The sequence below is a fragment of the Moschus berezovskii genome, chromosome 14 (assembly GCF_049115385.1).
Source record: "Moschus berezovskii isolate FMDL1 chromosome 14, NW_MosBer_1.0, whole genome shotgun sequence".
Lineage (NCBI taxonomy): Eukaryota > Metazoa > Chordata > Mammalia > Artiodactyla > Moschidae > Moschus > Moschus berezovskii.
The window spans coordinates 78,701,665-78,728,168 of record NC_142473.1 but is presented as its reverse complement, the minus strand read 5'-3'; the positions used below and the strand labels follow the sequence as shown (position 1 = coordinate 78,728,168).

At 51.4% G+C, this 26,504-nt stretch overlaps 1 protein-coding gene across 1 annotated transcript in view; it reads left to right on the top strand.

Annotated features, from left to right (window-relative positions):
• ALX4 (ALX homeobox 4) overlaps positions 1-26,504 on the top strand; it is a 49,993-nt gene that overhangs the window by 12,298 nt on the left and 11,191 nt on the right. Inside the window, exon 2 of the mRNA XM_055423884.2 lies at positions 22,711-23,021. Coding sequence (XP_055279859.1) covers positions 22,711-23,021 — 311 coding nt within the window. The remainder of the gene's footprint in view (positions 1-22,710; positions 23,022-26,504) is intronic.

Genomic DNA, 26,504 nt, shown 5'->3' with positions numbered 1-26,504 from the left:
GCAGAGGGGGCCATTCACTTTCTGATGAGGGGTTCAGACTTTGGGAAGCCCCTGGAAGCCTCTGAGCAGTGCATTGAGAGGCTGTGACCTCAGACTTAGAGTGGCCTTTTTCAACATTCAAATCTTTATTTTAATTAGGGATAATTTTTATTGTGGTAAAATATATGCTGTGCTAAGTCATGTTTGAATCTTTGCAACCCTATGGACCATAGCCTGCCAGACTCCTTTGTCCATAGGACTCTCCGGGCAAGAATACTGGAGTGGGTTGCCATGCCCTCCTCCAGGGGCTCCTTCCCACCCAGGGATTGAACTTGCGTCTCCTGCATTGGCAGGCGGGTTCTTTACCACTAGTGCCACCTGGGAAGCTTGTGGTAAAATATACGTAGCTTAAAATTTACCATTTTAAGGATTTAAAATGAACAATTCACTGGCATCAAGTACATTCGTGGTGTAGTGTGACCGTCACCACTATTTCCAGAACACTTTCATCATCCCAAATGGGCCCATTAAACAATAATTCCCCATCTCCCTCTCCTCCCATTCCCTGGAAACCTCTGTTCTATTTTCTGTCTCTGAATTTTCCTACCCCAGGCACCTCATAGACGTTGAATTACACAATACTTGTCCTTCTGTGTTTGACCATTTTGTCAGAACATCTGTTTAACCATTTTGTCAAACCATTATTGACCATTTGTCTTTCTTCTTTGGAGAAATGTCTATTTATTTGCCTGTTTTTGAATTGCATTCTTGGCTTTTGTTGAGTTATAGGAGTTTTATGTATATTCTAGATACATCTATATATACATATGTGTGTTAGTTGCTCAGTCATGTCTAACTCTTTGCAACTCCATGGACTGTAGCCCATCAGGCTCCTGTGTTCTCCCAGGCAAGAATACTGGACTGGGTTGCCATTCTCTTCTCCAGGGGATCTTTGTGACCCAGGGATCAAACTCTGGTCTCCTAAATGAGAGGTGGATTCTTTACCATCTGAGCCACCAGGGAACCCTATATGTATATGATAACCCCTTGTCAGATATATGATTGCAAATATTTTCTCTACTGCTGTCTTCTCACTTTCCGGATAGTGTCCTTTTGATGCACAAAATTTTTTAATTTTGAAAAAATCCAGTTTATCAGTTTTTCCCTTGGTTGCTTGTGCTTTCATTGAAATCATCACTAACTCCAGTGCCAGGAGGAGGTTCCTTATGTCTTCTAAGAGCTTTATAGTTGTAGCCCGTAAGTTTGGGTCTTGAACCACGCTGAGTTAATTTTTGTAGATGGCATCGGATAAGGATCGATCTTTATTCTTTCATATGCGGATATCCACTTTTCCCAGTATCATTTGTGGGAAAGACTGCCCTTTCTCCATTGAATGGTCTTGGCCGCCTTGTCAAAAATCAGTTGGCCATGTGTTTGAGAATCTATTTCTAGGCTCTCTATTCTGTGCCACAAGTCGGTGTCCCCAGTGTGGCATGGCCTCCTGAGATGAAGATCCAGAGTTCTAGAACATGAGGAACCTCGTTAAGTCATCCTGCTCAGCCCCGCCAAAGAGATTCAGCTCTGGGATACGTTTGTTTTCTAGGAGCCAGAGCTGATGAGAAGCGGGGGAGGGCAGAGCTAGTGGCGAGGGTGCCCATGCCCCAACCTTGGCCTCTGACTAGGCCTGTGGCCATACTTGGGAGCCCCCGTGTCCATCAGCTGAGTCTCCCGTGAGGACATGGCCTTGGGGTAGATTCTTATGTGCTCTTAGGGTCCTCACACTACCCCCTAAGAAGACCAGATTGGAGAGGACTCCCTTCCATAAGATGATCCCAGAGCCCTTTCCCCATGGGGCTGGGAGGAGCCCCTGGAGGGAAGTCCGTGTACCCCACCCTGCTCTGTACTCCTGGGCCCGTGAATGTCTTAAAGAGTTTCTATTTCCTCCTCATCAGAGGCATCTGCTGCTCCCTGTGCCCCACCCTGGTCATCCCAAGCTCTGTCCAATTAGTGGCTCAGCCAGGGACCAGGTAGGATTCCACGCCCCTGGTGGGTAACCAGAAGGGCGGGGGGCAACGGAGAGGTGTCTGCCACTGCCAGTGGAGCACTGAGAGCCCCAAAGGGGGCTCGCTTGTGAAACCAGTACTTCCTGCCTCGGGATCCCGCAGGTGGTTAAACAGAGGCCTGGTCTCCCGGCCAGGTGGAGCAGGTTGCCATTTCCTCCTCCAGGGGATTTTCCCTACCCAACGACTGAACTTGCATCTCCCACGTCTCCTGTGTCTCTTGCGTGGCAGAGGATTTTTTTTCCTCTGAGCCCTCAGGGAAGCCCAAAGACAATAACAGGCGCAGCTTCTAATGCCTTGGAATCTTGTAGAAACTGTGTTCATCCTATGGTTAGACTGTACCAGCTGCCTGAAGCTTCAGGTGCCTTTGGTTCAGTGAGGCCAGTATAGCCAGGACCCGGGAACAGATTTCAGCCTGTCCAGCTGAGTGACCTTGGGCAAATGAGTTGACCTCTTTGCCTCCTTGCCTCAATTTTCCTTGTCTGTAAAATGGGCATATGAATCATATCTACTGTGAAGGAACATTGTGAGGATTGAGTAAGGTGATATAGGTGAAGAGCTTACGGCAGCAGACGTGCTCAATAAATGTTAGTTGTTATTGCTGATAATAGGATGTTGCTGGAACTTTGAGTAGGTGAGGCCGGAAACTTTGACAGACAGTTATGGTTGACTTGAATGCATAAAATTGAAAAATCAACAAATTATTGCTGAGTCTATACTGTGTGGTTGACAAAGCTTTTTAAAATACAACTGAGTGATGAAAAAAGGGCGTAGGCTGGCTGTCTGCCCAGCATGGGGGCTGGAGGGATCAAGGAGGGGAGAAGGGTAGTCCTAGGCCCTTCAGACCCTTCAAGCCATGTCTGCTGGGGAGTTTAGGCTCCCCTTCCTTAAACTTGCAAGAGCTGACCACTCCTGGAACAGCCTCCTCATTGGCTCGGCATCAGCTCTGTGCCAGGGATCAGGGGCTGCCTTGGAGAGACCTTGCCTGAGTCAACAGCCAGGGCCAGGGTTTACCTAATGAGCTACCCAGGACTCAGCCCCTCGGATAAGATTACACGAAGCCACTTTTGTGCCCCGTAAGGTCCGTTCTCACTGTTTCATGAGATGAGTCATTTCCCTGACAAGTACTGTGCTGCCGCTGTAGTCGTGTCCAACTCTTTGCGACTCTGTGGACCTGTAGCCCACCAGGCTGCTCTGTCAGTAGGATTCTCCAGGCAAGAATACTGGAGTGCGTTGCTATGCCCTCTTCCAGAGGATCTTCCCGGCCCAGAGGATGAACCACATCGCTTATGTCTCCTGTGTTGACAGGTGGGTCCTTTACTGCTGCCAGCACCTGGGAAGCCCTGAATAATCTTATCCATCTCATCAACCTCAGAAAACTTTAACTGGCAACCTCACAATTAATCCAGCCATAATTTTTCCCTTCTTGTCCAAGGGGAGAAAACATATTCTTGCTTTGGGGGCTTGTAGATGATTCTTTAGTTCACCATGAACACTTCTGGAGGAAAAAAACACTTAATTTTGGTGGGAAAAACATTCCCTCTAGGCCGATGTGATCATTCTACAGACTGAGACATTTAGTTCCTTAACAAGATCCATCTAATTCAGGTATCTGTTGAGTTGGTTGTTCAACAAGTTGTTTTTGAGTGCCAGATGTGCAGACCACACTTTGTCAAGACGTTTTCCCTGTCTGTGAAAAAGATACTGTCTAATGGTGGAGGCTGCCATGCATCCACACTTGGCAATGCTTTGTGAAAAGCAATTGAATTATTAGGAGTAGTTAGGGGGCTTCCCTTGTGGCTCAGCTGGTAAAGAATCTGCCTGCAGTGCGGGAGACCTGGGTTTGATCCCTGGATTGGGAAGATCCCCTGGAGAAGGGAAAGGCTGCCCACTCCAGTATTCTGGCCTGGAGAATTCCATGGACTGTATAGTCCATGGGGCCGCAAAGAGTCGGACACGACTGAGCAACTTTCACAGAAGAAGAAGGGGAGTTTGGAGGAGGGCACAGCAGGGAATCTACAAAGAGGATGTGGTGACAGACTCGGGCCTGGAAAGGTGATTTGGCAGAAAGGGCCCTGACATAGCCCTGAATCACCGAGGGCTATGTGACAGCAGACAGCAGCGCCAGTGGTAGCGGAGGTTCATTTCTGGAACAATCCCTCTCGACATTCCGCACCCTCAGACAGCTTTTGGGTGGTATACTGGGTGGAGGACAGCGAAGGCCCCCACAGAGAAAATTCTTCTGGAGCCATTAAATATTGGTGTGCCTGCATAGGAAAGGCGTCCAGATGTTACCAAGTGTCTAAGCAGGACAAGGTTTTTGTAAGGCGCTCACAACTGCTCTGACCTTTGTCGACTGGCACGTCAGCCATACTGTCTTCAATGCAGCGCTTAAAATTACTAGTCCTCCTTTCATGGCTGTACGGCACGTTGCAACCTGTCCTAGGTCAGAATGTATTTGTGGAAGGGGCTTTCTTGAACATCAGCTAGCAGTTTTAAATATCTATAACAAATGACAAACAAAATAGTTTCAATGTTTCAGCCCATTTATTTCTCTGTTATATGTACATAGAAATGAGCCTTGATTGGAAGGGGACTGGGGTGGGGGGAGCTGCTTGGGACAGAGGTTTGTGGAATGTTCTGGGCAGCTGGAGCTGGGGAAACTTGAGCTGAAGAGCGCACACCTGGGGCGGGGGCAGGGCAGGGGAGGATGAGACACTGCAGCCTGAGGGCTCTTCTGTGGTCTCGCAGCCGCCCTGGCCTAACTTCCCTCCAAATACTAAGTGTGTTGATCTGCCGTGGAGGATTCCCATTGACAGACAGCGTGCTGGGTGTCAGGCAGAGGTGTGCCTTCTCGCCCTTGGCCTCACTGAGACCTCACAATCATGCTGGGAGGTGGGTCTCCTCCCTCTTACTTTACAGATGAGGAAGCTGAGTCGCCCAGAGGCCAAAGCGTGAGTGGCCTGGAAGCCTCCTAAACAATCTCCCTGAGAAACTTCCCCATTTCTTTGATGGGGGGAGCTGACATTTCTTCATCGTGTGCACACAGCTAGCTGTACACAGCTTCGACAGACCCCTCCAACCAGATCACTGCCCGTCTAGAGAGATCTGAAGAGGGCCCAGAAACACTGCTTCCCGCACCAGGCTGGCCTAGGTGCCCCTGCCCTGCCCACCTTCCTCCGCTGTAATCACTGCCTCCCCAATGAAGGAGGGCTTTTGTAAGGGAGGGGCCATGCTTTATTGGACTTTGTGTTTCCGTAACATGCAGCTTTGCCCAGCACATAACCAGCGCTCCGGAAATGTTGCCGAATGAATGCACGCAGCACGTCAGGGGCAGTTTCAGGAGGCAACCCAAGTCCATCCTGCTCCCAGGACTTCTCATTCATTTCACCTAGAGCAGGATTTGAGCTTCTCCCTCTTGCCTGCCTTGGATCCAACGGTGGTATTACAGTGTCCCCAAGGGGATGCTTGGGAATGCAGGTTTACTGATGCAGAGGAGAGATGGAGGCTCAGAGGGATTAAGGAGATGTTTAAGGACATGCCCAAGGCCACATGGTTCCGTGAAGGTAGAGGGGCACAAGGGGCAGACAGACCACCGAGCTGATCTGAAATCAGAAGACAGTCCTTCCACTGACAGGCGATGTGATCACTCGGGGATCTCCGTATCCTGCCTGAAAGGGGAGGGGTGGCCCAGTGTGACCCCTGAGCTCTGGGGTTTCTTTTTGGGCTGAAGGGAGAGTGGGGGAGGTTCCTTCTGTTTCTCTGGGAGTGGACCCAGCCTGGGCCAGTGCCCCTTCCCCTGCTGGGTCCCTGGATCCCCTCCAGCCACGCGAGGCAGGGCTTGGGGATGAGACCTGGGCTGGGCCAGGAAGCGGGGAGTTGGGAAACCTCAGTGTCCATGAGGAAGGCTGCTCACAGGGGTAGTTAGAGTCCCTGACCAAGGTTACAACCCCAGCCCACCCCAGGGAACATCAACAGGTGATATCCAAGTGTTAGATCATAAATGGGGCTTCTCATGGTGACCCATGGACTTCCCTTGTAGCTCAGTTAGTAAAGAATCTGCCTGCAATGCAGGAGATCCAGGTTCGATTCCTGGGATGGGAAGATCCCCTGGAGAAGGAAATGGCAACCCACTCCAGTATTCCTGCCTGGAGAATCCCATGGACAGAGGAGCCTGGCGGGCTACAGTCCACGGGGTCGCAAGAGTTGGACACGAGTTAGCGACTAAACCGCCTAAACCACCGCATGGTGACCCCAGAGCTCTGTTTGGGTTAGTCCTCTGAGATGGAAATTTCTCCTAAGGCTCAATTGTATCACCCAAAGACAAGACCGAGTCAGCCAGTACCCGTCTCCCCCCACCGCCAAGACTGCCTGTCTGTGTACAAGAGACAACTCATCACTGCGTGAGAGGCTGTAGACGGGACACCAGGCTTGGAGTCGGACCCTCTGGGTTCCAATCCCAGCTCTGCCGCTCCTCGCTTTGTGATCTTGAGCAAGTCAAGCTTCTCTGGACCTCAGTTTCCTCATCAGTAAAGTGGGGGTTAAAACACTGACCTCTTAGGGATCTGAGGAGAATCAGAGGAACCAGTGAATGGGTCAGTACTGCTCCAACACAAGCAATTGTGTGATTGCTTTTATTGTTGCCACCAGTCCTGGGGGAGGGCTCCTAGGGCTTCTCACTCAGTAATTTAGGACCAGCTCAGCTGAGAGCTGGGTGTCCTGTTTTGCCATAAAATGTGGTTACCAGGCCTTGCCAAGACCTCTGTAGATGTCAATACTCAGTTCAAGTTCACATCGTTGCTAAAGCCGCTCCTGACCTTTTCAACCAGAACCGGCCACTCCTCCCCGAAGACCGTGCCGTGCCCAGGTCACAGGGCTCTTGCCGTCAGGCCCTGGAGCACTTGACCAGGCTGTTGTGTCATCTGTCCCTTCGGTGAGGCCATGACTAAAGGGAGGCCCTGGGGAGGTGCTTGGTGAATGAACAAACAAGTCAACCAAGGAACGCGTGCAATGAATAGACGCAACCCAAGCCACAGTGTCAGGGAGAAGAGAAGAGAAGAGAGTCTGGGGCCTAAGCTGGGGCACGGCCAGGGCCGTGGGGACTGAAGGGAGGCGGACGAAGGCCCGCAGGGACCCTCGCCAGCAGTGGACTTTCTTTTCTTTCTCTCCAGTGTTTTTTTTTAATTGTAAAATACAAGTAAAAATAAAATTTACCATCATAACCATTTGTAAGTGTATGGGCCAGTGGCATGAAGAGCATTCATGATGTTGTGCAACCGTCACCACGTCCAGCCTCATAACTCTTCATCTTGTCAAACTGGAACCCTGTCCCCGTGAAACACTAACTCTGCACCCTCCTGGGCCCCAGCCCCTGGCAGCCATTGCTCTGCTTTCTGTCTCCATGAACTCAGCTACTCCAGGGACTCGTGTAAGTGGAATCTTGCAGTATGTGCCTTTTTGTGACTGCTTTGTTTCATTCAACATGATGTCCTCAAGGCTCCTCCGTGCTGTAGCAGGTGCCAGAATTTCCCTCCTTTCTGAGGTTGAATAATCCTCCTCCGTGTGGAGGTACCAGGTTGCTTCTCCGCTCATCTACCGATGAACACTTGGGTTGCTTGCGTGTTCCAGCTATTGTCAGTGGGCTTTCTTTTTTAACCACTTCTCTTTGGATGCAGGGAAACCTTACCCATTTGGACTAACTGTAAGAGAGCTGAAATTAAAATAGGCTCAAACAATACCAAGTACTTTTAAGTTCCAAGGATAGCTTGACTTCAGCTAACAAAATACCGCCTCCTACAGCCTTAGAAGAACCGCATGCTTTAATGGGGTCTCCGGTTGCTTCTGAGGATGGAAATGAGGGTTTCCATAGGACTGGGGAGTCAAGGTTTGTCCCTTGAGTTGATCTGCCTTGTGATTTTGGTTTCAGTGTGCAAGCCCGTTTGTAGAAGTCATGGATGGTGCTGGTGAGGGGGAGGCAGAGAGATTGCTTACTAGACTCTACTCTGGGTCCTGTTCAAATTGTAACAAATGCTGGTTTCAGAACTTGGATTCCTGGATAGGTGGTTTCTTCCCATTTGTCTGCATTCCTGTTCTTTTTAAAAGCTTTCTGTTTTGACATTTTCAGACATCAGTTCAGTTCAGTTCAGTCGCTCAGTCGTGTCCGACTCTCCGCGACCCCATGAATCACAGCACGCCAGGCCTCCCTGTCCATCACCAACTCCCGGAGTACACTCAAACTCATGTCCACAGAGTCGGTGATGCCATCCAGCCATCTCATTCTCCGTCGTCCCCTTCTCCTCCCGCCCCCAACCTTTCCCAGCATCAGAGTCTTTTCCAGTGAGTCAACTCGTCACATGAGGTGGCCAAAGTATTGCAGTTTCAGCTTTAGCATCAGTCCCTCCAATGAACATCCAGGATTGATCTCCTTTAGAATGGACTGGTTGGATCTCCTTGCAGTATAAGGGACTCTCAAGAGTCTTCTCCAACACCACAGTTCAAAAGCATCGATTCTTCGGCGATCAGCTTTCTTCACAGTCCAACTCTCACATCCATACGTGACCACGGGAAAAACCATTGCCTTGACTAGATGGACCTTGGTTGGCAAAGTAATGTCTCTGCTTTTTAATATACTATCAAGGTTGGTCATAACTTTCCTTCCAAGGAGCAAGCGTCTTTTAATTTCATGGCTGCAATCAGCATCTGCAGTGATTTTGGAGCCCAAAAAAACAAAGTCTGACACTGTTTCCACTGTTTTTCCATCTATTTCCCATGAAGTGATGGGACCAGATGCCATGATCTTTGTTTTCTGAATGTTGAGCTTCAAACCAACCTTTTCACTCTCCTCTTTCACTTTCATCAAGAGGCTTTTGAGTTCCTCTTCACTTTCTGCCATAAGGGTAGTGTCATCTGCATATCTGAGGTTATTGATATTTCTCCCAGCAGTCTTGATTCCAGCTTGTGCTTCTTCCAGACCAGCGTTCCTCATGATGTACTCTGCTTATGAGTTAAATAAGCAAGGTGACAATATACAACCTTGACGTACACCTTTTCCTATTTGGAACCAGTCTGTTATTCCATGTCCAGTTCTAACTGTTGCTTCCTGACCTGCATACAGGTTTCTCAAGAGGCAGGTCAGGTGGTCTGGGATTCCCATCTCTTTCAGACATCAGGAAACGTTAAATGCAGAATACAAAGGATTCCCAGATCGCTTTGGCACCGATCCCCCGTATCTTACAGTTTTACCACATTTGCATTACCGTCCTCATTCTCTCGTGCCCTTTCTGTATGCATATATTAATGTATATTCAGATGCGCACATACGTATTGTTTCTTTCAGAACCGTTTAGGGGTAAGTCGCAGACATGTGCCTTTTTACTTTTAAATACTTTGGTATTTAGCAGCGAATTGAATATAAGTCCAGACCCAGTGTCAGGAAGAGGAAAAGAAAGAATTAGTTGAATGCAAACTGGGGGATGGAGTGACCCTGAAAACAAGGTCCTGAGAAAAGGCCTTGGTCCACATTGGAGGTCCCAGATGTTCTATGAAGTTCTATCAGGACAGTTGCACCAGGGCCAGCACTAAAGGAAGGTTGGATACGATGGGCAGATTTAGAGGCATCAGAAAGGAGGAATTTTCCTGTGGCTCCCACTTTATTTCCCCTGCTTCCCTGACTCTATCTCCTGGCTCCCCTGTGCCAGCCCCACACTGGGTATCCACTCCAGGAGGGCCCAGAGGAAGATGCCCCAGGCTTGGGGTTCAAATCCTGCCTCTCACCAGCTGTGCATTCTTAGACAAGTCCTTTACACCCTCTGGCCTCAGTCTCTGGAGCTGTAAAATGGGCATATTTCACATGGCTGTTGTAAACAGCAGCAGTGGGAGCATGTTAGTAAACCATGAAGCACAGCTCCTGGTGTGTAGTGAGAGCCCAGGGTTGAGTCCTTTTCCTTCCTGATTCTGAGGAGCCCCCTCGATCCTCTGGTTCACAGGAAACCCCTCCCCTCAGTATGGAGTGATGGAAGAGGGGCCTGCAGTCCCTGCCGCTGCTCACACTTCCCTGGGGAAGAGCCCACAGAGGAATCAGCAACAAATCCATGAGCTGCCTGGATAGCCGACTGGGCAAAACTGTGGTGGGGTAGCCTGGGCATGGCTCACCTGTTAGTATCCGGAGGGCCAGCGATGCCCCTCGGGTCTCCACGAAGGGAGGAGATTGTGGGGAATAAGAGGCCGCCTAGGGGCTGGTGACTTTCAGTGGATTCCTTCTCTCTGAGCCTCGGTTTGCCCATCTGTAAAGCGAGGGCGCTCAAGAGAGGGGACTGCCATGAGTCAAGAACGTGAACACGCTCAGAACCGGAGGAGGAAAGAGCTCTGCGGAGAAGGGTAGGGACCCGCCTCACCCACCGCTGTGTCCCGTGGAGGGTTGGGATATCGGCAGACACATAGTAGGACTGAATCACCACTTGTTTGGCCAACCCTCCCGGGGAGGGGCCCTGGGTCTTTAACCAAACTTGGAGAAACATCTGCGGCCAGGGGCCCTGGGGCCTCGCTTCTGGCCCTGAGGAAGGTAATTGAGACTGCAGTGCCTCCTGGTGGCCAGTTTGGGCCACTGCAGCCTTGATCCTGGCCTGCAGGATGGGGGTGCCTAGAGCCTTCACGCAGGGGCCCCCTGCAAACCCGCCCTGTGGGTGAGGAGAACATCCCAGTCTTGGCTTCCTGGAGGGGGCTGAAGCTCCTCTGTAACCTTCCTCTCCTCTCCCTGGCAGGAGATCAGGCAGGGCTTGCTGTCGGGAAGAAGTAGAGAAGCCAATAGCCTTGCCCAAGTCCATGGCAGCATCTGTAGCTACTCGGGGCTTTGGTCCTACACGACCTGCCCCGTGTCTGGCTTCTCTGAGCCCTGTCACCCCACAAGGACCAAGCTCCACCCCCATGCCACAGCCACCCACAGCAGTGTGTGCTGGGGGATCACAGCCAGCCCCCCACCCTGCTCTGGGGTCCAGCCTCATGGCCTCGGGCCCCTCCCTGTGGGTGCCCTTGTCACCCTCAGCAGGGTGCGCAGAGCTGCCTGGTGCTACCAAAGGCAGAAGGAACCGGGGCCCAGCTCAGGACCCCGAAGGGCATCAGGGCGGTCCTGCTCCAAGTGGCTCACTGTCGAGTGGGATGCCGGACCTCACTGCCATGCTTCAGAGTGGGGAATTCCGCGTTTAAGAGAGGAGCCCGACCCTGGGGTCAGAGAGGAAGAAGGGGCCACCTTTGCTCTGAACCTTGGAAGCTCAGTAGAAGCAATCCACAAACGAAGAAATGCAACAAAAGTTAACTTCACTGGTAAAGTGTGCTTGTGTGTGTGTGCGCGTGCGTGTGTGCGTGCGCGCGTGCGTGTGTGTAAGCATGTGTCTGTGTGTGCGTGTGCGTGCGTGCATGCGTGTGTGTGTGTAAGCATGTGTGTGTCTGTGTGTGTGTGTGTGTGTGTGTGTAAGCCTACTCCGTCTCAGTCATGTCTGACTCTTTGAGCTCATGAACTGTAGACTGCCAGGCTCCTCTGTCCGTGGGATTTTTTTCAGGCAAGAATATTGGAGTGGGTTGCCATTTCATCCTCCAGAAGATATTCCCAACCCAGGGATCGAACCCATGTTGCCTGCATTGGCAGGTGGACTCTTTACCACTGAGAGGTTCAGTGGAAGCCCCCCAATTTTTTTTTTTAAATGTAAATTCAAATGAGATTTCACTTGTATCCATCACACTGGCAAAGATTTTTATAAACAGTGTAGTGACTGGTACTTGTCCTGAAGCAGGCAGGCATGCTGAAAAAATGGGCACATTTCTAGAAGACACGTTTATCAGAGCTCTTAAGGTGTGACTATGATCTGACTCAGTATTTCTAGTTCTTGGAACTATTGCAAAGGTAATTGCCACAAAAATGTCAAGGGATGTAACTATAAGGATATTCATCACGGGCCTGTTAGTATTTCAAACAATCAACAATCTGTATGCACGGCAGTAAAGGTTTAAGGAAATAAGAGTTTGCCCACGCAGTGGAGCACTATGCAGCCATTAAAAATGATGCGTTAGTGGAAGAATACAGAATAGGATGGAAAGATGTTTCAGGGTAGTGATAGGTTTTAAAAAAGACTTTTATAAAACATTATGTTTCCCTTTTCTGTTTATGTGTTATAGCTTTCTTCTCTGGGCTTGTCTTCATATAGAACATAGATGACTATATGCAGTGGGGGTGGAGAGGAAAACCACGAAGTTTACAGAGGAAGATACCCAGGGAGAGTAGGAGTCAGCCAGATGCATGAAGGGCCGAGGGCATCCCAGTGAGAAGGAGCACGCGCAGGGCTGGAGGGCCTGAAGCTGCTCGAGCAGTGTGTTGGGGGCACGCGGGCAGGTCGGTGGGACCGGAAGCAAGGTGCAGGGGTGGGTGTGGCAAGATGTAAGTCTGTGAGGAGGACGGTGGCCAGTCCTGCCTGGGGAATCCTGAATGCCACAGTCAGCCTGACTCAAGCATTGGCAGTTGTAGCAAAAAAAAAAAAAAAAAGCTAACAACAAAACCAGTATGTTCCATTAAAGTTCAAATAAACAATGAATAATGTTTAGTACATTGTGTCCCCTACATACAAACGAGTTCCATTCCAAGAGCGAGTTCGTAACTTCATTTGGTTCGTAAGTCCAGGCAAGTTAGCCTAGGTACCCAACTAACACAATCGGCTATATAGTACTGTAAGGAAATAGGTTTATCATACTTTTCACACAAATAATATCAATACATAAAAACAAACACAGAAAATAAAACATTTTTTCATCTTCCAGTACAGTGCCTTGACAAGTGCAGTAGTATGGTGTAACAGCTGGCCTGGAGGAGCTGGCATCCAGTACAGAAGCAGGAAGAGTCTCTGGCTGGAGGAGGGACAGGAGGTGGGAGACGGTAGAGCTGAAGGGCCGTCAGCAATAGGAGATGGTGGGGGGCAAGCTGCAATGTCACTCAGGCCTGACACTGATGGAATGCACGTTCGCATCTTTGGAAGTCTGCAGCTCGAAGGTTTGTTCGTAGGGGACTTACTGCATAAGTACTTCCCATGCGATATTTGGGACATACTTATACTTAAAAAATGACTCACTATTTCTCTGAAATCCTAATTTAACTGAGCACCCTGTACTCTATCTGACCATCCTGATTGGAAATGACCCTGATGCTGGGAAAGACTGAGGGCAGGAGGAAAAGGAGGCGGCAGAAGCTGAGATGGTTAGGTGGCATCACTGACTCAATGGACATGAGTTTGAGCAAACTCCGGGAGATAGTGAAGGACGGGGAAGCCTGGAGTGCTGCAGTTCATGGAGCTGCAAAGAGCTGGACACGATTTAGCAACTGAACAACAACAAGGAGAGCTCTGGGGACCAGTGAAGGCCTTTAGACAGGGTGGCCCTAGGCCGTGTGTATATTAGACACTGTCTCTGGCTGTAGTGGAGCGTGGTGAGTCTGAGGGCAGAGGAACCGGTGACGTCCGAACATAAGCCAGAGCTCTGGGACTCTCTAGTCCCCACGAGGCCTCAGAGTCGTGGGGGGTGCCCAGTTTGTGAGCACGGTGACTAGTCCCCACCGCAGAAGGGGCCTTTCTCTGAAGCATCACTACCATCTACCTGGTTCCCAGCAGCGCTTCCCTCCACCTCCTGATCACACAGCCTAGTCCCAAACCTACCCGAGCCGGCACCATTCAGGATTCTAGTCGCTGCTTTCACGTAGCATTTTAAAATGATGAAAGCAATTCCTGTTTATGGTAGGACAAATAAGAAAGTTAAGTCAGACTAGGAAAAAAAAAAGCAACTAAACCCAGATACAGATATTCTTTACTTCTGGAAACTGCTAGAATTTTCTAAGGACAGACACCGCATCCTCACCTCCCCTTTTTTTCAGAATGAGGTTTACTTACTATGAACAACTTTCAGGTAATAAAATGCTATTCTTGCACATCAGTTTCTTTTATTTTTGATCAGTGTTTATTGAACCCCTTCTGCATGCCAGCCACAATACTAGGCATTAAACCAAAAGGCTAAGCCAAACAAATATATTCAGATATATTCCCTGTTTTATGGAAGGGAGAGAGAGAAGGAAAAAACAAATAAATACAAAACAATACAGGCTAAATACCAAGAGAGAAACTGTGTAGAATAAAGAAAACCAGGAAGGATCTTCCAGTTACAGAAATATCATCCTTTATTTGACCAATCTCCTATTAATAGATATTTTGCTTATTTTCAATTTTCCCATATAATAATGCCACGAGGAACTTTCTCTCTAGTTAATTCTTTGTACCCATCCATAATTCTGCCTTTAGTTTAAATTCCTGGAGGTGAGATTTCTGGGTGAAGACATACAAACTTCTTACCTGCTTAGTTTTTCTTTACTATGTTTAAACCCAATTTTGTATTTTCTCTATAGTTTTATGTATATATATATTTAATAGTTGTTTTTATTTTTGGCTGTGCTCGTCTCCTTGCTGCACGAGATTTTCTCTAGCTGCGGTGTGCGGGCTTCTCATTGTGGCTCCTCTGGTTGTGGGGCACAGGCTCCAGGGCACCTGGGCTTCAGTACTTGCAGCACGTGGCTCAGCGTTTGAGGTCCCCGGGCTCTAGAGCACAGGCTCAGTAGTTACGTTGCAGTTTGGCACCCCAATCCAGTATCCTTGCCTGGAAAATCCCACGGACCGAGGAGCCTGGTGGGCTGCAGTTCATGGGGTTGCAGAGAGTCGAACACGACTGAGAACTGACAGACAGACAGATGGGCTTGGCTGCTCCTCAGCGTGTGGGATCTTCCCAGACCAGGGATCGAACCTGTGTCTCCTGCACTGGCAGGCAGATTCTTTACCCCTGAGCCACCAGGGAAGCCCTACAATTTACATAGTTTTTATTTTTAAAATAGCATGCTGAAAAATAGGAACTGAGGAGCATGAATTTATGAATTTGAATGCGTTCCTGTACAGACCCGTGTACTCACAGTCACAACTGGGATGCAAGGTAGTTCCGCACGCCAGCACTTTGGGTTAAAAGCGCCCCCAGCTCTCAGCCCCAGGCCGCCAGTGATCTGTTCTCTGTCCTGGCACTGTTTGTTCGTTTGTTGCTCAGTCGCTAAGTTGTGTCTGACTCTTCGTGACGTCATGGACTGTAGCCCGTCAGGCTCCTCTATCCTCCGCTGTCTCCTGGAGTTTGCTCAAATTCACATGCACTGAGTCGGTTACCTTTCCCAGAATGGCATGCGATAAATAAGTGGAGTCAGGCACCATGTACATCTGGAGACTGGCTTCTTTCGCAGACAGTAAGGCTGTCTTTGAGAGTCATCCATGCCATAGTTCCCATCACTAGTTTGCTCCTTCTACCTCTGAGTAGTATCCCATTGCGTGGCTGTTCCATGGTTTAAAGGACATTTGGGCTGTTTCCAGTTTGAGGCGATTGTGAACAAAGCCACTATAAATATTTGCATACAGGTTTGCCATGAAAAGAAGTGTTTATTTCATGAGGGCAAATGCTTAGCAGTGGGATTTCTGGCTCGAGCCATAAGAGTATGTTTAATTGTATAAGACATTGCTGCACTGTTTTCCCACCAGTGATGGAAGACAGTTCCACGAGCTTCAGTTCCCTGATATCACTTGGTATCGTCAAGTTTTTATTTCCATCGCAGTAGGTGTGTAGCCATATCTCATGAATATCCCTAGTAAATAATCTCTAATAGGTAATACATTGAGCTGGTTATTACGTTTGTTAGTTGTTCAGCGTTGTCCAGCTCTTTGGGATCCTGGGAACTGTAGCCCACCAGGCTCCTCTGTCCATGAAATTCTCCAAGCAAGGGAATGGGGTAGCCCTGCCCTTCCCTTCTCCAGGGGATCTTCCCAACCCAGGGATTGAACCTGGGTCTCCTGCATTGCAGGTGGATTCGTCACCATCTGAACCACCAGATGTACGCTTCTTGGGTAAGATGTCCGTTCAAATAGCTTACCCTCTATTTTAACATCCCGCCAAGTGCCACGCTTGTTCCAGTTTCACTCGTTTTCTGCTGATGCGCTTTTTCCTGTTCTTCCAGGACCCTGTCCGGGAAACCGCATCGCATTTCCCGTGTCTCAGCCCCCTGCGATGTGTGACAGTTTCTCAGACTTTCCTTGTCTGGAGAAGCACGTTCGGGCCTTGGGCGGGTGTGTGTTGGTGCAGGAGTGCCTGCGTCACCTCGCGGGCGGCTGGCTGAGTCCCTGACTTACCTCTGCTCTTCAGCCTGGCAGTTCCTCCCGGGCAGGAGCACAGTCCGTCTCTACCCGGTATCCACAAATACGCTCCACGTGTGTTTGCTGAAAGCTCGGCCCAGTATGGGCTCCCCCTTTGGTGTGTTTCATTGGGCCTGGACCTAAAACTCGGGCCATCCAAGCTGAACTCAGGACAGAGCCCAGCGGCAGATGCAGTGGGCTAGGGACGTGATCAATGGCTCACCTTTAACCTCTGCCCCAGCCCCGCACAACTGTTTGGACAGCGATGGGTTTACTCGGTGCCCTTTAAATAGCATGAAAGGGCCTCACGCTGGCCTGTTTTGTTTAAGGAGATTGCATTGGCGCTGTGCACACTGCCACAGGGTGTGTGAGGCTGGCTCACCCGAGAACAGGGCGAGTGGCGTGTCCCCCACAAAGCAGATGTTTGGAGGAAAAGTAGATGCAATCAAAACCATGGAGGATAAAGTTACTCCAGCCCCTTAGACAGACGCTCCATACGTCAGAGTGTGTGCACAACCACACACACACACACACACACACACACACAACTCATGTCCAGACCCACCCACGGGTGTCCGCAGGCTCACGCTCACTCACACACAACAGCACACATCCTCTGGCACACACGCCCCACTGGCGTGCCTGCCCCTGACCACACAAGCCTGCACGCTCCGCAGACCTGTCTGCAGGCAACTGCACATATGCTCCCCACACCCACGCACAATGGCAGGCTGGCACTACATGCCCGAGGGCACACATCCGTGCACAGAAAAGGAGGCACACAGAGAGGGCGCCAGCATCCTCTCCCCAGATGGCTCCAGAAGTTCATTCTCCTTAAATCACAGTCACAAAAATAATTCTCTTGAAATCATAGTCATGAAGAAAAAAATTAAGGTGACCTTTGGAAACCTTTCAAGGCCTTTCATGTCAAAAAAAAGAAAAAATGGTTAGACTAGGTTGGTGCAACACCCTAGAGTTCAACCAGGATAAATAGAAGCTAAGGGAATGAAGGGGCTGCCCTGGTGGCTCGGACAGTAAAGAATCCACCTGAAATGCAGGAGACTGGATTCGATCCTTGGGTTGGGAAGATCCCTGGAGAAGGGCATGGTAACCCACTCCACAATTCTCTTGCCTGGGGAATTCCATGGACAGGGGACTCTGGTGGGCTACAGTCCATGGGGTTGCACAGAGTCAGACACGACTGAGAATCTAAGCACGCACGCAAGAGAATAAAGAAAGGTACCCTGTTTCTTGTACCTCTTGAAATCCAACAGCCAAGGCTGTCTGGCACAGACCAGGTGGCCCCCAGAAGAGGCGAGGCCTCCTCCCTGGGAGAACAGGCAGAGGCTCAAGGGTGTCTCTGACTCCTGATGAAGAATAAACCTTGAACCAAACACCTCCCACTCATCGGAAGTGGTCATGGGAGTCTCTGAAGGGTGTGCATCCCTCCCGGGGGGCGGCACTCCAGTTTCTCGATGTTCTGTGCACAATACATGATTCCTCTGGGTCTGGGATGTATTTCCAGATCAAGACATTCCGGGGGAAGCTGCAGCTCACAAGGACATTGTCTTGGGCCCCCATAGCCTGGGACAAAGCCTGCCCAGGGGTCCCTCCCCACTCTGGGCGGGGCCAGAGACCATGAGGGGCCTCTCCAGGGAGGAGGGGGGGAAGCCAGCTGGGCAAGCAGGTGGCCTGGTCCTAGCGAGGTCTGTGGCTGTTCAGCTTCATGCCAGCAACGGATGCCATGTGGCCTCAAGAAGGCGCGCCCGGCAAAGGGGTTAGCTGGGGGTTTCCAGGGGCCTTTCCTGTCCCCCAGTGTGGCAGCACAATAAATGCAGAGCCGGTTCCTGGCAGATGCTGGACTGGGTTTCTGGAAATGTCAGTTCCAGAGCCCCCTCCACGAAGCCCCCCTCCGGCGCTCCTCCTGGGGCCTCCCCCAGCGTGTCCCTCTCGCTTGCTGCGTGGAGACGTCGTCTGTGTCTGCGTCCTTCCTCCTGCCCTCCTTTCGGTCTGCCCTCTTCCCCTCCGTCCCTCGGGGATCTCACCGCCCCCTGTCTCAGCTGTCAGTCTGATGGAGGCGCTCCTCACCGCATGCCTCTTCATGCATCCTCACCACCTTTCTCCACTGTCTCCGAGGATGCGTTTGTGCAACAGACGACTCTGCGCGCACGCTATAGGTCCTGGCAGTGGGCGCACAGAGGCAGCTGGACAGGGTGAGAGCTCAGAAATGTTTGTTAGAAATTGTCCGTTGATTCCTCGGTAACCTCCTGCCTGCCCCATCCTGGGCTGAGCAGGGACAAATGGCCCGAGGTCCCAGCCCTCAGGAAACTGGTTCCCTAAGGAGAACCTGGACCCTTGGGGTTTGATTAACACATAGGCAGCAACTAGATGGAGGGGGTCTGTATGATTGCCGCAGTCTGGGAGGGCTTCCTGGAGGAGCTGGTGCTTCACTGGACCTTGGAGGTCAGCTGGAAAAAGGGACGTTCCAGGCAGGTGGACAGAGGAGGTGCTGAGGGAGAGCACGGAGGTCAGTGGTTTCCTTTGTTCAGGAGTAATTCAGCCTGCGTCTCGGGCCCTCTGCTTTCAGCGGCCGTCTTGTTGAGGAGGGCCCTACGGAGCAAGCCGGATCCTGACCAGGCCCAGGTCTCGGGCTACGGTGCCAAGTCTCTACCCAGCCTCTCTGGATCCTCTAGTTGGAGAGCGATCTGCTGGCTTTGCCCAGAGCCCAGCACCACCACCCATCCCATCCCTGGCATTCACCTGTCTCACATGGGCCTGTTAAACTTGGGGCCTCCTACAGAACAGCAGGGAGAGCTGTATTTATTCAGGAGGGTGGAACACGCAGAGGCATGGCAGCCATCTCAAGATGTCTGCAGGGCTGCCTTGGGGAAGGCCAATGGAGGTTTAGAACCCGCGCCAATGAGCCAGACTACAGGAGACAGAGGCTGGACCTGTGGACAGATGGTCCAGTGGTCCTGGGGGTAATGAGCTTCGTCACCAAAGCCTGAATGACAGCGCTGGGTGCAGATACTTATACGGTGGCAGGAGGTGGCAACTGATGCCCCCGAGCCTGGCACTTTGGAAATGAATACCTTGGCTTGTCATTCTAATGGGTTGGGTCAGAACCTTGGGGAATTTTCCTTTGCTGTCTCAATTAGGGGCCTAGCCTCAGAACCTAAAGAGAATCAGTGAAGTCATTCAATCATGTCTGACTCTTTGCGACCCTATGGACTATACACTACCAGGCTCCTTCATCCGTGGGATTTTCAAGGCAAGAGTACTGGAGTGGGCTATCACTTCCTTCTCCAGGGGATCTTCCCAACACAGGGATTGAACCCGGGTCTCCTGCTTTACAGACAGATGCTTTACCACCTGAGCCACCTAAAGCAAGGTGACTGATAATCAAGACTTGAGATTTGGAAGGTTTCATCCCTCTTTGTGAACAGAGAGGCCTCGGTTTGCCAGAATCTCTTCTGTCTTGAAATCCTGAAGCCTTTCCAGTTAGCTGACATTTGCCTGGACAGATATGCCCCCAACCTCTCCCCACTCCAGGTCCCAAGGGGAAGGTCCCACTGGAGACTAAGGCGGGAGAGCTGTCCCACGGGGCCGAGACGCCATTCCTGCCTGCTCTCCCCACTGCGGACGGGGCGTGCCTGCTCCCATCGGCACAGGAGGCTCTGGCACTTGGAAGGCATTGTCTGAAGTCACAGGCAGACTTCGGGAGAGCCGGGACCAGGCAGATCTCCGCACCTTGGGCCTGGGGTCTCCCGTGCTGCACCCCACATCATGCTGTCTCCCCACCCCCACCCTTTCAGTGGGTGGATGGAGGCGGGGAAACTTCTCTACTTGGACGACTGGGTGTTCAGCCAGCTCCGCCTGCAGTGAGCCTAGAACCAGCTCAGCGGGGTGGGCTTCTCCCAGGGGCCGCATCCTCACTCTCTCATCCTCGGGGACTCGTTTTCTGCCTCCTTGATGCGCAGACCATGCCTCTTGATTACGTGAAGCCCCAGGGATTCCTTCTGGTCTTCCCTCTCTCCCCGGGAAAGGCCCCAAGACCACGGGTAGGAGTGAAGGACTGATCCAGAGCTGAGAGGCTGCACCCTGTCCCTAATTAGGGCACATTTCTTACTCTCTCTGGCCTCCGTTTCCCCTGAATTAACACAAGGAGTTTAGTCCCTACCGTCCCTCGATGTTTATAACATGGAGTTTCCCCTTCTTGGCCCAGCCCCTTTTGCTGTGTGGGGTAGTCCCGAGCCCAGACTGGATGCCAGAGGATAAGGGAAGGTTCCACGGGGTCATGGGATGGGTTCTGGGCAGCAGTGCTTGGGCAGAAGGGGCAGGGGCTGCAAACACTGCCCACCCCCCGAGGCTGGCCTCCAGGAAGTTGCATAACAGAGATGTTTATTTTTGGTGAGACTGGGTGGGATTTCTTCTCTTTAAAAAAAAAGAACAAAACAAAACCCAAAACATAAAACGCATTTGTCTGCCAGGAAGATAAATATCGTTGCTGAAAGCTCTCAGCCCAGCTGCCAGCTGCAGTTTACATGATGCTGTCACCGAAGCCGTGGCGGTCTGCGTGTGCCTGGACTCACATGGGTGTCATCCGTGGTGCCCGAGGGCTGGCCCCCCAGCCTGCTGGCATCCATGCTGCCAATGGCCCTCAGGAACAGCCTTCTGAAGCTGCTTCCAGGCCCACTCTGAGCATTCACCTCCACTCCTTTTCCTCACCACCTTGGGGAGAATGACAGAGGCAACCTGTCCCTCTCAGATCCCCAGCAATAAGAGGGCCCCCAGTATACACAGAGTGCCAGGGAGGAGGGTGGATCCGCAGCTTCAGCCCCAGGATCTGGTCAGAATCAAGGGACCGGGGCTAGAGGCACCATCCTGACAGTAACACCTGCGGCTCAGATCTGTTCCCAGCAGAGACCAAAGGTCAGAGTGGTGGAAGCCCACACTGACCGCAAATGCTTGTCATGATCAGAGCTTTCACATGTGAAAGGTTTGGTCAGATGCTGCCCACACATGTCTATTATCCTGTATGTTATTTCACTCTATAGGAGTCACAGTCCCCAATGGAATTTGGCTCAGAAAGGGACTCACACCCCATCCGCACCCACTCCTGTGCTCGGGGGCTCCAGGGAGGGCCCTGCCCACTGGGAGGACTCCTCCAGGGCTAGACTCTTCTGCTGCTCACAAGTCTAGACAGAACAGGGAGTAACTTTACCTATAAGCCATTTTAATCCCACAGCTACCCTATGAAAGAAAAGAAGGAAAGAAAGAAAGTGAAGTCGCTCAGTTGTATCCGATTCTTTGCAACCCCATGGACTGTAGCCCACCAGGCTCCTCCATCCATGGGATTCTCCAGGCAAGAATACTGGAGTGGGTTGCCATTTCCTTCTCCAGGAGATCTTCCCGACCCAGGGATTAAACCCAGGTCTCCCGCACTGTAGGCAGACGCTTTACCGTCTGAGTCACCAGGGAAGCCCCATGAGGAAAATCCAAGTATCTGCACCCTCGTTTCAACAAGGGGGAAACAGAGGCCCAGAGAAGGTCAGCGAATGGCCCGAGCACACAGCTCCAGAGTCAGACACAGGGGGACTCACACCCCGGGGCCAGTTGCAGGGCCTGTCCCCTAACCTCCGCCCTGGGGCGAGTGTGTCTGCCCAGGGCGCTGACAGGGCTATCTGAACGAGGATGAGCTCGCCCTCCCTGCCTTGCCCTCCCGCCCTGCCCTCTGTCTCCTCACCTTGCCCTGCACTGGCTAACTGGTCCTTGCCAGCTCTGAGCGTCCAGGAATCAGCCGGCAGAGTCCCATTCTGCTAGACAGCGGTGGCTGTGGGCCCTGGGGCCGTGAGCTTTGTGTAAATCTGCTGGGGCCCCCGGCTCAGCATCCTGGGCATGTCACGGGGAGGGACCCCTATTTCCTTAATAAACACAGCCCCCGCCTGGAGGGGGCAGGATGCTGAACCCCAAACATAATCAGGCCAGGCAAGGAGGAGACTCCCCTCCTTACCCCAAGGCCAGTTGGGCCAGACATGGCTGCTGGCTGAGCTTTTGAGTCCGAAGGGCTAAGTCAACATCCTCAACACCCAAAGGAGAAGTTCTGGCAAAGGGAGTCCTTCTCGAGGGAGGAGCCCAGGGTCAGTGAGGGTGGAGGGTAAATGTTATAGAGGTCAGATTGGTTGGCCCAGATTCACAGGACATGGGTGCTAAAAGGGACCCATGCTGACCTAATGGCGAAGAGGCTGAGAGAGGGAAAGAAGCTTACCCAGGGTCACACAGCACGTTAATGACATTAGAACCCAGGCCTCCGGACCTTGCATCCAGTACTTCCCCGAGAAGGGAAAAGCTGGGAATGGCTCCCCCGTCCCTCCTACCTCTTGTGCTGGGTTCAGCCACTGCTTTTTTGACTTTGTTTCCTCCCCCTTCAGCCAAAGAGAGCTCTCTGGGTGAGCCAGAGTTGCCGCCTGACTCTGACACGGTGGGGATGGACAGCAGCTACCTCAGTGTGAAGGAAGCTGGGGTGAAGGGGCCCCAGGACCGGGCCAGCGCCGACCTCCCCAGCCCGCTGGAGAAGGCCGACTCGGAGAGCAACAAGGGCAAGAAGCGCCGGAACAGAACCACCTTCACCAGCTACCAGCTGGAGGAGCTGGAGAAGGTCTTCCAGAAGACCCACTACCCCGATGTGTACGCACGGGAGCAGCTGGCCATGAGGACCGACCTCACCGAGGCCCGCGTGCAGGTCAGTGAGGGCGCCGGGGAAGGCGGGAGAGCGCGGCCGGCCCCTTCCGCCGGCGGCCCGAGCCGCCCGCTTGACTGTCCCCAGGCATGCCAGGGCTGTCTTCACCTCAGCTCAGGGAGCTCAGCCCTCACACCCCTGCCGTAACCAGAGCAGCTCTGTTTCTGTTCACTTCCCATCCTGCTTCTTGCTCTGGGTGGAGCTGGTGGGGGCTCCCAGTGGAGGGGCAGGGGGCCCATCGACTGTGCTTCTGAGTTCCGTGTGGTGTGTGAGTCCAGGCTCTCTCGCAAAGGAGGTGATGGCAATGACAGGTCTCTGCTCTGGAAGGCCTACCTCTTAGAAAGGAAACAGGATGAACTTAAAAGACATCCATGGCGCCCCATGGGCAGAAACCAAGACAGTTCAACTCTTCTCTTTGCCCAGGCTGGCTGCCTCCTCCTCCATCTTTCAGGTTCCAACTCAGTATGCCTCCTCTGAGAAGTCTTCCCAATCACCATGGCTGCTGCCCCCTACCATCACCCAACCACCAAAACACTAATCCCGGCATAACCCAGCAGAGCCCACCATAGCTCAACACAGCACACCGTAACCTAAACCAACCCAGCTCAGCACAGCCCAGCACAAACAAGCATAGCCTAAATCAACACAGCTCAACTCAACAGAGCCCAGCACACCCAACACAGCTCAGCAGAATGCAACACAAGTCAACACAGGCCAGCAGAGCCCAACACAATACAACATAGTCCAGCACAACACATACAATCCATCGTAACCAAAATCAACACAACCCAACTCAACACAGTTCAATATAACAGAACACAGCTCAACACAACACACCATAACCCAAATCAGCACAGCTCGACTCAACAGAACCCAACACAGCTCAACACAGCCCAACACAACCAACATAACCCAAACTAACAGCTCAACCCAACACAACCCACATAACCCAACACAATACAACAAAACCCAACACAGCTCAACTGAACCCAGCAGAACCCAACCCAGTGCAGCTCAACACAACCAATCACAACGTAAACCAACACAGCTCAACCCAACCGAACTCAGCACAACCCAACACAATTCAATGCACCACAGTGGAACCCCATACAGCTCAACCCAACCCAACCTAACACAACTCAACCTAACACAACACAAACAAACCAGGTCACCTTCTGCCACATTGTCCTATTTTATCTTAGAATTTATGATTGGCTTAAATTATGTCATCTGTTTGTCTCCTCTCACTAGAATATGATGAGGGCAGGTCTGGTCTGATTATTCATCACTATAATTCCCACCAATTAGAGAAGCCTGAACTAAAAAAAGGCAAAAAATAAATATATGTGGACCAACTGACCTCCTTTGTCTAGAGAGGTATGTCTCCCCTCCCTCATGAAATTGTAACGAAAAACCAGAGAGGATGCAAAGTCCTCTAAGTACCCCAACCATAGATGAAAAGATCTGTGCACTAAAGCTCGAGCTTCAATGTAACATAAATGAATGCCACGTTCAGCCTGCCTTCCCAACCCAAACCATGTTGAAATAGCAAATCAAGTGTTGGCAGATAACAGGTTTTCCCTCTCTGGTGGGCTATAGAAATCAACAGCTTAAGGGCAAAGAGGAGTCTTCTTAAAAAGCAGCACAGCTCAGCTGGGGTCCTTTTGGTGCCAGGACTGAGAGCCCTGTTACTCAGCAGACCCCAAGGGTGCGCCTTCTTGCCTTTTTTCACTGAAGAATCTTCTGCAGAGTATTTATGAAGTGAAGTGAAAGTCGCTCAGTTATCCCTGACTCCTGTGACACCATGGACTGTAGCCTGTCAGGATCCTCTTTCTGTGGAATTCTCCAGGCAAGAATACTAGAGTGGGTAGCCATTCCCTTCTCCAGTGGATTTTTTCAACCCAGGGATCAAACCCAGGTTTCCTACATTGCTGGAGGATTCTTTACCGCCTAAGCCACCAGTAGAGTAGGAAAGTAGAGTGTTCCTAAAGTGAAAAAATCTCTCAGTTGTGTCCAACTCTTTGAGACCCCATGAACTGTAGCCTGCCAGGTTTCTCTGTCCGTGGAATCTTCCAAGCAAGAATACTGCAGTGGGTAGTCAGTTTCCTTCTCCAGGGGATCTTCCCAACCCATGGATCGAACCCAAGTCTTCCGCATTGTAGGCCAAGTTGTTATTATCTGAGCCACCAGGGAAGCCCTGCAGTGTCAATAAAAGGCTCATCAGTCTCTGTTTAACAAGGCAGAGACATTTGATTAATAACATGGTCCAGAAATGTCTTCATCTAAAATGGCTAAAGTGTAAAAGAGACTGGTATTTGCCAGTGAATACACAGCCATCCAGAGACAGCAGGGGACTCTGAACGGTCAGCTCATTTATTCATAAACTCCCCAAAGCAAGCTTCCCACCCTGTTCCTCTCCAGCTCACAGTGAGTGTTTAGGGAAGGAAGACAGGCAGCTGAGGTCTCACTGTGGTTCCAGAAACCTTCTCACACCCACTGTCTCACCTGAGTCATGCGACTTCTGCTGCCCCAGACTCTGGACTGGAACCCCAGCACCTGGCCTCAGCTCAGCCAGTGGATTTGAGCGGAGCGTAAGGAGTCGGTGGAGAGAGAGCAGCTGGCTGTGGGACGTTCCTGTAGGTGCTGTGTTGATGTGGAGCGAACTGTCTGTTCTGTGCGGTAAACACGTGTGTGTACACATGTGTGCATGTGTGTTCCTAACAAACGGACAGGTGTGCCCAGGCGTAGAATTCGCTTCGCATCGATAGGATGATCCTTCTAGTACAACACACGAAATGATGCTGGAGCATGTTTAGCATGTTTCAGGCACCACGATACAGCTCAGACGGAGTATTCTCTCTCTCCACACACACACACATTTATGCCTGCATCCGAAAAGGAGCTGGGGCGGCTTACACTTAAAAGATTTATTATTTTCACCCGCAAACAATAGCAGCGTCATGAAATGGGGAGGTCATTATGTCAGAGATCTCGGCTAAGGATCGTAGATTTCACTGAGCGCAGATTTTGCCAAAGCAGAAAGGGGAACTGCGGTGTGCTGCCTGTCTTATCCTCTCAGGGGAAGAGCACAGAATTCTAGAAGGCTAGTCTTTGAGAGGACCGCCTCGTTCTCTTGTTTGCTGTCAAGGAGGAAGAGACCCAGAGGCAGGAAACCACCACCTGCGACCAGGCGACCCAGGAAAGGTGATGGGGTGGCCGTGCCTAGAACAGGGTGAGGGGCCCTGAGCTCCAGCCCAGCGCTTCTTTTCCTGTAGTTTGCTGCGCCAGGAACACGTGCCTAATCATTCTGAGACTTCACTTTGTGTAAAGGCAGCAGGGTGCCTGGGATCGGCAAGTGCGTCAGACCTCTGGGTTGTGCCTGGCAGTGCCCTGGGGATGCGGCGGGGCGGGGAGTGGGGATGGAACCCCCTGCTTGCCTCTGATGACTTTGTTGGGGGCCCACACTCAGCTGATGGGAAGCCAGGT